The 13,450-nt window shown below is 33.1% G+C and overlaps 1 protein-coding gene across 1 annotated transcript; it reads left to right on the plus strand.

The window, feature by feature from the left end:
• Positions 1-6,445: 6,445 nt before the first annotated feature.
• On the plus strand, positions 6,446-12,577 carry LOC128554125 (uncharacterized). The gene is made up of 8 exons (XM_053535371.1): positions 6,446-6,591; positions 6,759-6,788; positions 7,247-7,453; positions 7,866-8,033; positions 8,544-8,657; positions 9,515-9,641; positions 9,889-9,930; positions 10,615-12,577. Exons 1-8 carry the CDS (start codon positions 6,546-6,548, stop codon positions 10,748-10,750), a joined length of 870 nt encoding a protein of 289 aa, XP_053391346.1. The 5' UTR covers positions 6,446-6,545; the 3' UTR covers positions 10,751-12,577.
• Positions 12,578-13,450: the final 873 nt, after the last annotated feature.

The following is a 13,450-nucleotide window of genomic DNA, read 5'->3' on the forward strand; positions in this document are numbered from 1 at the left end:
GTGATGTAGTTCAATCTACCTTAATTCTAATGCCTGCTGTGCTGAAATCATTATTATGGTGCTTTTTAATCATACCTGTATAATAATTTTGTCAATTTGAATTGATTTTTCTCTATAGATAGATATACTAATAGAACAATTTAGGATTTGTGCAGATGCTTTTTTTCAAAATTTCTAGATCATATGTACTTGTAAAACGTTTTGTTATAGGCGTTTTCTATTTTATGCAAAAATATTTCTTTGTTGCAGTTCTATCTATGTATCTATCTATCTACCTACCTACCTACCTACCTACTACCTGTTTTTGATTGGGTTAAGGTGTAGCTTCCATCAAGCACAACGCACACTAAGAAAAGCAAGTGAAATTTATATGGATTAAAATTGATTTTAAAGGTTTCATTACTGACCGACAAATGAATTTCCTCTGGGCCGACTCTTCAAGGATTTGTTCCTGCTTAATCACCCTTATCTTTAAAGCATTTTAATTTATTACAATTTAAGTCCATATTTACTTTATTGTAATATTACATCGAAATATTTCGGGTATTTGAACATTGAAATTAACAAAATTTAATATACTTTACACTGGATAGTAACTACAAATGAGTCTAGTTAAAATATAAGTAACAAATCATGTTTGTTTTACATGTGTTTGATTAATATATCTTTCAGTTTTAAACAATATATCTTACATTTTCTGTCACATGTTTTACTTAAATCATAATCTTTGACTTGACTCTAGATCTAATAGATCTAATAGAGAATTAATATCTGTACGTATGAAATCTGATCATCAGTAAAAGCAGACTAAGGCTTTAAAGGTCGCTTTGATCTCGACACCAAACTCAATAGGGGTTGTGTATGTCCATGGCAAGGAAGTGAGATGTCAGTGCATAAAACCGAGAGAACAAAGAGAAAAAAATATCAAAATATTTATCTAAACTATGTAACTTTTTTTTTCAAAATCTTACAAACTTGTGTAACATTTGTTTTTTAAAATCTTTCAAACTGTAACAAATTTTTAAACCTGTTACAGAAAAGTGAGATTAAACATTCAGTATATTTTACAAATGTCAAGAAATCCAACTGATTCACTTAAGAGTATTGTGATATAATTGGGCCAAACTAGCAGCGTATCAACAAAATACCACAGGAGGGTTGGCAAGACTAGCATCATATCAGTAATAAATAAGAAACGGGCCCATTTGTCATCTTTAATTATGAGTGATACTATTTTTGCAAATACTTCTTAAAAGTCTATATCCGTGATTTTCCGGATAAATGTAGTTTTCTGTGTGTCATTCGCCTTGGTTACATGACAAATATTTACCGCGTTATTAAGGTAGTTCAACGCGTAGACAAAAATCAATACATTTATGAAATTAACAAGTCACATTTTTTACTTAGTCAAAGCACTAAATTGCTGATGGGGTGATTTTTTTTTCTTTGTGAGGGAAATTTTTGGCACGAACCCCGCCAACAAACGGACTGTTAATGAGTATGATCTAGTCCCTTTTCCTTCAAAAATACGATGGTTAGGAAAATTAACGGATCTGTAATAATGTACCTACATTTATGAAGAGTATTCAATTCCTACCATAAACCTTTTTAACTAATTTTTCAAGAGGGCGTAGGTTCAAACCCCACTAGGACCAAAGTTTTATCGATTATACTGCTTTTATCTAGTAAGATAAACTGAATTTTTTCAAGACATATTATTGATTTGTTGTACAAAAGCGGAAAAAATTCATTCCATTTCTTGCCGTTTAGTTTACCTCTGATACAGAAGGGTGAATGTTTAGACATCTTTGAAAATACAGTTACATCTGGTAAAAGTTCTTTATTTTGCATTTATTCTGTGGACGAAATGTAGGCAGATTTTACTTCTGTCCTATGGTTTGTTTGAATGCAGAGAGGAAGGTAATATTTTTCAGTGTTGGGGCTTCGTTTCTGTCAAATCCTTTTTCTTGAGGCTCCACAGAACAAATGTTATCGACAAATTTCTATTATGTTTTATAATTGTTACGCAAGACATTGATGTTTTTTTATAAAAGAAATTGGAATAATGAATTCTCTGTGATTGTTTTGCGCAATGGTTAACACTTTGAAATTTGTCTATGTTTGAGCTTGAGGAAATAACATAAATTATACAAAATTTAAAAAAGGAAAGACACGGTAAAAGTTGTTTAAAAAATGCAACACAGTGCGAAACAACTTCAAGACTGTATCAAGTTTATGCAATTATTAAACATTACCATTACCCCATTACCATTAAATGAAAAAGAATTTGTTTTAAATTGATGAAACCTTGCATAACTCTTTATCATGATTTGAACTTGCGCATCTCCTATTTTTCGTCTGGCTCCGCCCCCTATTTCCAGAGTTATGATCTTGAAATAGTAAATAAATGCACATTTTCATCTTGTGACACACCTAGCTAAAAGTATTTGATATAGATTCATGAAACTTTGCGTGAGTCTTAATCATGATATGAACTTGCACACTTCCTATTTTTCATTTGGCTCCGCCCCCTATTTTCAGAGTTTTGCGCACTGAAATAGTAAAAAATGTACATTTTCACCCTGTGACGCGCCCAGCTCAAAAAGTATTTAATAAGACTGATTTAACTTTGCACGCGTCTTTATCGTGATATGAATTTGCGCACCTCCTATTTTTATCTATGTCCGCCACCTATTTCCAGAGTTATAAGCCTTGAAATAGTTTAAAATGCACATTTTCACCTTGTGACGCGTCTAACGCAAAAATTATTTCATATAAATGGATGAAATATTGCATGTGTCTTTATCATAATACGAACTTGCGCACCTCCTATTTTTTTGTTAGCCTCTGCCTCCTATTTCCAGAGTTATTGCCGCTGACACAGTTAAAAATGCACCTTTTCACCTTGTGATGCATCTGGCTCAAAAGGTATATGATATAAATGGCTGAAAACTTGTCGTGTTGAGCGACCTGTGAAGTTTCTACTTTTTTCTATTGCATGAGTCTTTATCATGATATTTACTTGCGCACCTCTTACTTTTTGGCAAGCTCCAACCCCTATTTTTAAAGTAATGGCCCATACAAGTATAAAAATGCACATTTTTCACCTAATAATGCGTCTAGCTCAGAAAGTATTTGATGTAAATTCACGAAACCTTGCTTGGGTCTTTATTGTGATGTAACCTTGCACACTTGGCATCCTTCTTGAGAAATTTAGTGCTTATTACAGAGTCACGGCCCTTAAAATAGCCAAAATAGTGGATTTTTTGTTTGTGATGCTCATGGCTCAAAATGTATATGGCCTAGAATACTGAAGCATTTTCATAAAATGTTAGTTTAGGCTATATAACCCCCTTAAGACTGCAAACATTTGAATTATTGCCCCTTATTTGTGACAAATGTACCGGTGGGGGACACACCCTGTGCCCTACAGACACATTCTAGTTTAGTATAAAAGTGCAAAAAAAGAAAAAGAAAAAGAAAAAAAACGTGCCGTTAAATCAAATAATATTATTAGTTTCTATTGTAAATGTTAACATTATTTGTGTGTGTGTGTGTGTGTGTGTGTGCGTGCGTGCGTGCGTGTTTTGGGGTTGAACGCCTTTTTCAACAATTTTTCAGTCATATAAACGACGGTGTCTACATACTGACACCGGGCTGACCAGTCCTAGCACTACCCTCTTAATGCTGAGCGCCAAACGAGCAAGCTACTAGTACCATTTTTTACGTCTTTGTATGATTTACGTAACAAAATATAAAATAAATAAATAAATAAATAGCTGTTTCCGTATACAAGACATAGAATGTGGTCATTTGTTTCTTCTCGCGTAAATGTGGCAATTCCACGCAGCGCTTTCCTTCCCTAGAGCCTATAGCAACTAATCTTGGCGAATTCAGTTTTAAAACTAAAACATTATTCATATTCATAACCAGTGTTTGTTTAATGACCTATTTATAGACCGAACTATAACGAAGTGGTCGCTGGAATTCCGTTTCCATTTACACAACATAAATGATCTAAGTGTTTCGATTAAATTTTAATTCGATGTGTTGCATATATTTCTGTTAAATACATCTTACATTTCGTATGATTCATTAGCTTTATCTCTGCATATTACACATTGTGTGTATTCTGGCAATGAGTTTTACCAAAGACGAAAAAGCTCCATTCACACGGATATTTCATTCATAGGACGCGAATTAATTTATCTTTGTTTTGTAGTATTTTCTAATGTTATCTGAAAGGATAACCGAGAGCTACATGACATAATCATTTCCAAAATAACGTAGAAAATGTAGTATTCTATTCGTTTTTGACAGCTCTACATATTTATTTGCCATACATGATATTACTGTCCTGCAGAATTTTAATGTTGAGTCAACTATTTCGGGGGAAATTGTTTACTGTTGCTTGTAGGCATATGGTATTCAGAAAATCTGAACTGCACTGTTCACTATGGGGCTAATCAAAATAGTGTCCACATTAAATTTTATTACATATCCATTATAACTTGCATCGATCTCAACCGAAACCATGTGTTTTGGGTCTTGTTCACGTGAGATATATATACGCCGTAAAGTAGTACAACGCGTAGACGAAGACAGTTAAGTGCTTTACATTCCCTGTCATATTTTTTGGATTGAACTCCATCTCCCAAACATCCTCCCACAACACGAGTTTATCTAGATCCTGTTGGTGAATGGAACAGTCTTGCTTGTTGTTGGTCACAAGGTAAACGACAGTGTCCTCAGCAAAAGACAAACCTGTGAAGAGAGCGATTCAGGAAGATAATTTATATAAAGAAGAAATTGAAGAGGACCAAGTACTGAACCTTGGGGGGCCCCTGATGTAACCGGGACTTGTTGTGGTGATTCTCCACCCAAGACGACTTGCTTAGTTCTGCCTATGAGAAAAGAATGGATCCAGTTGATGGTGTCGGTGTTAACACCATGTTCCTGAAGTTTAAGAGACGTTTTAGGTGAGACACTTTATCGAATGATTTACTAAAGTCAAGGAGAATCAAGTCGGTTTCTTTCCTCCTGTATTTCTAGAAATAACGCTATTGTTGCTTTAAACTTTCCAATCTTGTTACAAAACTTAGTACAATGAACACACAGCAGGAATATCAAGGATCAAAACTCAACACAAAAATAAATAAAACCAATTATCCTCATTTTACTACCAATCCTCAAATGCTTCATCATACTTTTCATTTTATTCTGTTCTACGCGTTGCATGAGACCACTGTCATTCGCGTTAAAAGTCGTAGTCATAATGGAAACGTATTTTATCTATAATGCAGTTCAAGCAAAACTTTATCCCACAAGGTAATAAACAAGTAAAATGTTGTATAAACAACAACAATATTTCTGATCTATGTAGCAGTCACTTTATTTTGTGACTTTATCTATTCATTGTATTCGTTATTGTTATCCAAAACTATGACGGAAAAATTATTAATAACATTTGATGGTGTTTCGCTTTTAATGATAACATAATTAGTTATTTTACTTCAAGGGATTTGTTGCGATGTAATAAATGTATATTTTGTTTATTTGTTTGGGTGTGTCAACATTTTCTAACGGTTACAGCTATGGAGGGTACTTAACCCAGTAAACAGTGTTCCTGGATTTCTTATCAGAGTTATTTTGTTCTGAGCAAGAAACTTCTCGAAATGATCAAGATGTGGAGGACGAGTCAAATAAGATATCTCAAATCGTCAAGGACAAAATGCACTGCAGTAATAATGTATGGCCTAACCTAAACTAAATACACCATGCACTATGTACTCTGCTACATAAATTCATACTACAAGTCTTAGCCTCATAAATGCCACTGTCAAATTGTAACTGTAAAGGAAATGTCGAAGCAAATCAAACACACAACCGTTACAGAAGATATTTATTATAATAATAGATTTAGAATATTTAGTTGCTTTATTTCTTCCGCAGAAATGCAGTTACTGAAGATAACTTGGCACAGAACAATAATAATACTATAAAAGAAGAACTCAAGACAGTTGTCTGATTAAATTATTTTACTATTAACAAAGTACTATTGCAAATGCTATTATACTTATTTCGTTTTGATTAATATTTGGCAGAAATTGGACCCAGCTTCACATAAATGTCTGGTTAAAATGCTGATGTCGGGCTCCTGGGATCAGAGGCCTAATACAGTATACTTGAAACAAACAAAAAAAAAATAAATCTTATTACACAACGTTAAGATATACTGGTTGAGGCTGACCTAACCGCCACATGCCGCGAATTTTGAACAACGTGGAAAAATCTTGACAACCGCCATCTGCAGTTACATTTTTAAATTAAATTTAAGTTTTCACCATTCATTTAAACTGACGAAATATATTTTCTGCTTTCCGGTATAATACGACATGGATCAATACTTACACGTAATTGCGTTGAAGAGAACAATGAGCGCGTATTGATCGGCAATCAAAACGGTTAAGGAAGTTTAAATCAGACATTGAAATGTTTTGTTAAATAAAGACGGTGTAAATAAAATGTTATAGATTTGAAGTAAAATGAAGGATATACTCTTCTTATTAAATATTCTATATTTGGGAAAAGGTGAGCAAATCCTTTATTCCCTTTGTTACTACTTCTGTTTTATTTTAAAACGCTGCTGATATACATGAGTTTATCTGAAGTCAATAGTAACGATATGAGTCATATTTAACAAGAATATATAACTTTATTAAACAAGATCGCTGCAAATATATACTTCTTCTTTTCAGTCTCCTGTATATGCGAGTCAACGTCATCTGGTAAGGACCTTTTTCATTCACATTAGATATTAACCATGCTTTTAAAGTCACTGTATCTCTAGGTAGAACTGTCTGTAAAACTGTAAAACTGGACATCAAAGTTCAATACTCATTACAAGAAGAAGTAACTATTTAATTTGTAACATTTGTCATTCCAAACGTGTTGCATATTATAACTACTAATTTCCTGTTGCCATTACTGTTTTCATGTCTAAACACTCGCGAGGACAAAATTCTTGGTACAATATAGCACTGTAACACGTATAAATCAAATAATATAATAATATAAACATTTTACGAAGTTTGAAACATTTTACGAAGTTTGAATTGTCAGATTAATAATTAGAATTAGATTCATGAACATAATGAAGTAAACAGGAACAATAGAAAAGACGTTTTACATATAAAGTTCTATCCCGCAGGTAGTGAGATCAAACGTGATTATCGTGTCATTTCAGATGTATGTAAGCTAAATCAAAACACAGATTTGCCTCATGTTTATACGAGGCATCCGTCGATCGACTATTCAGCACAGACTGATGATACAAAATACTGTGACCTGCATGCACTGCAGCATGGTACATGGTACAGAAGTAGTTACAACCTCATAACAGAATGTGTAGATCACAGAAAATGCGGAACTAGTGACCCTATTTGGTTGAACGGTAAAAGTTTACATGTATTTAATAAACAAGCTTTTTTATACTTCATGGTTTCGTATCTACTTGATACACCAACAGTAACAATATCTTACTATGTTTAAAACATTGCTCAGTTAAGTCAAGAGTTTTATTGTAAAAGACGTAAAGCTTTATGTCAGTATTTATGGTACAAAGAATTTTATATTTTCCATAATATATCGCTAGAACAACGAAAGATGAACTGTGATAGAATTTCGTACATTTGAAATTGAAACATATACCAGTAAGTAGAATCTTGATTCAATTCTAATGTATAACTCAAAACAAAGTTTAAAATTGTGTATGATATACTTTGCAGCTCATTCATGTCTCGGACATAGTTGAAATCAATCAAAATAGAATGACGTTTGTATAGTCACAATGTCTTATTAAACAGGAAGTTTACCAGCTGATTCTGATGGTACTGTAGATGGAACAGGTTGCGTTAGAACATTTGATAGCTGCTGTGAGAGCACACTGGGACTTAAAATTAGAAACTGTACCTATTATATGGTATATTGTTTCATTGATCTACATTCGGCCTGCCACAGCAGATACTGTCTAGGTGCGTACACTCAGTCAAAAATATTACAGTCATAGTAATAAAATCGGTAGTTATTGATATCTCAAGAATACATTTTACATTTTAGCATTTGAGTAATAAAATCTATAAGAATATACGTTGGAAACATAGAAAGCTCGAAACAACAATAATATCGGACTTGATTTGATTGAGTCTGTTTATAAAAGGTAATGAAATATGCAACGGCCCTCATGCCCAGAAGCACCGGCTAAAGCGGAATTTTATTATCCATAATTATTAGATAGGCCAAAGGACAAGAAAATATATAACACTGAGTCAATAAGCCTCGTAAATTGACACAAAATTAAAAAAAAAAAAACGATTGTCTGCACGTACGCGCTGTTAAGGGTCTTTGAATCACTTTCATATTCCCGTTCAGCGTTTGAATACGGCCATGTGATGGAGCTATTATTCTGGCATTTGGCAGACAGAAATGCTGGCATTTTACAATGCGTTTTCAATACAAACTGAACTGCCTTATATTGTTTAAAGATACAGATTTGAGTATAGAGACAACAACAACAGCAACAACTACTACAACTACTACTACGACTACGGCACCTGCCACAACAGACAATAGCAAAAATGGAGAAAATATAATTTCAGGTTTGTAAATTTTTGGATGTGGTCAATCATTCCAGTCTATATAAATGAACGTGTGCATTTAAGCGCAGTTTATCGTGTTTTGTAGTTCTACGTCTGCATGAGCAGACTACTAGCTCTATCCTAACCTAAAACACCAGTCTAACTGTTGTTAACTTTTTCTCTTTTTTCTGAAAATTGACATCCTCGGATAATCTGCTTTTCGACCGCAGTACCACCTGCGTTTCGCCCAAAATAATGAGTGTATGACGAAAAACGATAACGCTAAAACAAAAAGAGAATTCTTACGGAAAAGTCCGATCGCGATCGTATATCTACTTGTTTTCTTGTTATCAAATGGTCAAGATAACATAATGTATACGTAAAATGGCGAATGTTCGGCATTATGGCGTCATGTTCATTTCAAACAAATGTCTACATGATCACTTGTTAACTGACTATTTACAATAAATAGTTGGTAGTAGCACGGAGACTCCCAATTGTGAGGTGCATTATGGGTACCAGTTTGTTCGTCTCAGTGCAATGAAATTCCTTTAGGTTTCCCCTCAATAACTATGAATAAGTGTCATTTAATGCATAGACAGATAAAATGTTTTATTTACAACGCATAAATTATCAACGCCTTCCCAGGCTAGCTTTGTTGAAGTCAGTTCCATTTTACATAGTTTTGCATAGTTTCAAATTCCAGTTGGAAATATAATTAATTATAATAGTATTTTCAAAATGTTCTCTCTGTACAAAATGTCAAATATATCATCACAGTTACTTCTAAGTATTCAATTTAAACTTAAATAGAGACAGAAAATCAGTGTATAAAGTAAAAAAGGTATTGAATTTTCGAAATTACTTTTCTATTGCAGATAATCCAAGCACATACAAAGGTGCATTTATTGCAGTGACAGTACTGCTGCTGTTTGGTGTGGTTGTTGTGATTTTGAGTCCTGCAGTAGTAGCATTTGCAGGTTACACAGTCAATGTACACAAAAAGTAATTATTATTTCTGTTTTGACCAGAATGTCTGGGCATGAAAAAGTATCATTTAGAGGTATTTTTCAATACAAACATAAGTAGATAATCCAGTGAATGTTACGACTTTAACTCCGGTTTTATCTGTAAAGCTACTATACTTAATATGATACGCATTGATAGTTACAAAACGAAATAACGCGTTTCAGCTGATTAATGCTCTATTAGTCTCGTATACTTGTAAATATACTTCATTGTTTTATTTCAGGTCGTCGCAAGTTAGTGATTCAAGGATGTCATTAAAATCAGAGTAAGAATTTGCAAATGTTAATCATTGTATGTTTTACTTTTCTCGTCTGTATCTTAGTATTATGAACAACAAATAACCTAGCCTCTCATCCAAAACAGAGCAAAAGTTCTCACCATAAAATTAAGAGCATACCTCATGTATATATTACTAAAAGGTAACATATTTTTATGTTTTCGTAATTCCAGTTCTCATATGTCTAGTAAGGCTTAAACTATCACAATGATATCATGTCGACATCACGTCGACTTAATATTTAGCGCCATGCATCGAGAAATAATGCTTTTAAACTAGATCAAATATATTACTTGAAACATGTTTAAAAACGAAATGTCAAATAGCACAACTGTCTTGATTCATTTGCTCACACACGAAGTTGGTTATTAACTGTGCAGAACAAAGGAGCATGAAAGCATGAAGACCTATCATTTGGTGCAATACGTGCGCCACGAAACAGTCCTATCATATTTGGTATAAAGTTTACAATAAAAGACATATCCGAATGGACATAACTTATAGCAAAAACCGTGTTTGAACACTATTTATACACTCGGATGTTATACGTCGTATAAATTAATTTCTATCGGGTTGCACCCTCGTGAAATCATTACGCCCAACGTATAACCGCCCATCGAGTGTAAATAGTGCCATAACACGGTTTTGCTATACATTGTTTCTTAATTACAGGCAGGACAAAAGTACAAGACAACATGTAACAGAAGATGTAGAACACAATAAAACAAGCCAATTAAATGACACCAGAAGTCAACTTTCAAGATCGCCAGTTAGTGTAGTAGAAATACAAACTAATGGATTGCATTAGAATCAGTACGATGTGAAGTATGTATATTAGAGGAGATAATGCATTGTGCGAAAAGGGCAAGCTTACCTTCATGTCTAAACGATATAATTATATCGTCGCATTTAAGATATAATTGCTCAGGCATCTTACCATTTTATAAGAATTATTTGCACATGTAAAACATACTTGAAACTACTGCTGCACTATGTAGCCATTTTCCCTTTTGTGGGCTGATACAGTGATCTGTGTGCTATATACAAACACCAGTTTTAATGTATGAACTAAAATTAATGTGTATAATGTATGTAATTAAATTGTTGTCAAATGGCGTATGCATTAGAAACGTTATAAATTTCTTATACTCTGCCTTTGTGATAGTTATATCTTTCTACTTCGACAATGTTATATTAAATGCCGTATGTATATGGTTAGAAATAAATGTATCATTACTAGGTATTATTTATCCCATATTAATACTTTTTGAATGTAAGTATTTTATATTTGCATCTATTTCTGCGATGTGATCTATTGCTATATAAAGATCAAGGAATGTAAGCACTAATAGTATGTTTTGTTTGCTAGTCGTGTTTGTCAGCTGTTTTAGTTATTTTAGTTGGTTTAATTATGTCTCATTTTTCTTAAGACGGTTTAAACATGTTTGCACACGGCATCTGTATAAGCAGAGGAGCATAGAAACATTTGATATATGACTGCTAAATAATGTCCCATTTGTAGGATAAAATACTTATTCATTACCATGGTCACAGAAAGCCGAACATACCATTCTCATTGCCTAATGTTAAATTCCGTATACTAAATGCTTCATGTTTTATGTTCAGTACCGAATGGTACATGTCATACACTTAAAGTTTTGTACCAAATCCCAAATATATCAGACATGTATTGCTAATGCCATAATGATAAATGCTTATTGTCTAATTCTGAAACGTTATTAGTTCTAATAAACTTAATGTAACTGTCAATTACATGAATGCTACTGGAAGCAAAAGCATAATCTAATTATGAGACATGGTACCATAACCATATACTCTTTTATATTTTGAAAACAGTTAGGTTCGAAACAAATTTATGTCTGTCTCCTGATATATTTATAACTTGTCTATGTATATACTCAGCAATTCGCATTTTGCACATATTGTTCCCCATTTCACAACTAAATTGATAGAATTTATCACATCAAAGGTTACCATTTGCCAATTGACATTTCTTTTTCGCATACTGCATTGTCCTTCAATACATTTTAGCAGAATTATAACATTTTTTATGGAATTATAACGAAAGGGTAAAGTTATCGCCAATACTAATATATATTCATATTATTGCTGTACCTCTATTCATTTTCAGTTTTAGTAATAAAATAACATTTTGACATACACATCACCAAGCCGTTGGTATCTAGAAAGCTGTTTGCACTTTACTATGCAGGCTTAACGTTTATATGTCAAGGACAGATAGTCAATACATCGAATTTAAGGAAAAAAAGAGAACAAAAACAAAAAAAAAACAACAAGATAAATACTGTCAAATTAATTTTGCAGTTTCACTTATCTCTGAATTATCATTCATTCATTAAGCAGTTGTATAATTTTGTTATATGTACAACAAGTACATATAATTTTCTTTAAGATTTAATTGTTTTGTATCGCAGTAGATCACTAAGTACTCGTATATATTGCCTAATAGTACTTATATGCCTTTTCAATTATTTCAGTGATACATGTGATCTCTTTGAGTGTTGTGTTTTCTCCTATTTTATTACCTCATTTGTTTGAACGCAAATGTGCATCATTATTTTTTGAAAAATAAAGATACAGAATGTCAACACGACATATAGTGACTTGTTTCAGTTCACCCTTTGAACTTTCAGTAGTAAGAGTTTCACTACTGACTCCTTAATTCATTACGACCCTTTGTTTTCTGTAACATAGGGCCAACTATTTATGAAAACAATTCTTCCATAGAAATTATAAGCTGGAAGTTTTTTTTTTTAATAAACAATTAATAAATATGCTATGCAATAATCCACAGACTGACGTACAAGCAAGGAGATATACATTGACAAAAAGAAGAATTATAGTATGACAAATCTTGTTCATTTTGATAATACACGCTTCCAATTAGGTCGACCAAGAAACAAAATTGTAATGTTGAATCTACTATTTCAAACAAAGTGCTCAACCCGGGGCTAGAGGGCTTGGGCGTTAGCTTGCATTATCACTACCATCCACGAACAGGCTCAATCAAACTGGGCCTGCAACATCTTCGTTTATGTGCTGTTGGGCGACCTGTGGTTTTCCGCTTTTTTATTTTATTCACTGTCCGGGGTATTTAACTCGGGTTACGCATTACGTTTTTGTCCATCTAAGATTTTGTAGTGAGGGGCTGGATAAGGGTTAACATCACGCCGACACAATTACCAAAAAGTTTGTATGTCGACTCTCAGCTTTGTGTTAGAGGAAGACCCCAGTAGGTCAAGAGAGAAAAAAAAAGAGGAGAATTCCTAAATGTAATGTGCACATCAAAACACCGCAAACGGAGTCATCGATGCGCCGAAATAGTAAAAGAATTCATAACAAACGGTGTAATTTATAAACTTTTCAACAAGATACCGAAATCAATAATTATAGATAAATAAATATGTAATAAATTCGATCTAAGGTATGTTGAGGTTTGAAAGACTCTTTGTCCCTTATCGCATCA

Source organism: Mercenaria mercenaria, unplaced genomic scaffold (assembly GCF_021730395.1).
Source record: "Mercenaria mercenaria strain notata unplaced genomic scaffold, MADL_Memer_1 contig_4737, whole genome shotgun sequence".
NCBI classification, from domain to species: Eukaryota; Metazoa; Mollusca; class Bivalvia; order Venerida; family Veneridae; genus Mercenaria; species Mercenaria mercenaria.

Coding starts and splice junctions, on each gene's coding strand:
- LOC128554125 (XM_053535371.1), top strand. CDS start 6,546: ATGAAGGATATACTCTTCTTATTAAATATTCTATATTTGGGAAAAG. Junction 6,789..7,246: donor ATGCGAGTCAACGTCATCTG/GTAAGGACCTTT, acceptor GTGTCATTTCAG/ATGTATGTAAGCTAAATCAA. Junction 8,658..9,514: donor TGGAGAAAATATAATTTCAG/GTTTGTAAATTT, acceptor TTTCTATTGCAG/ATAATCCAAGCACATACAAA.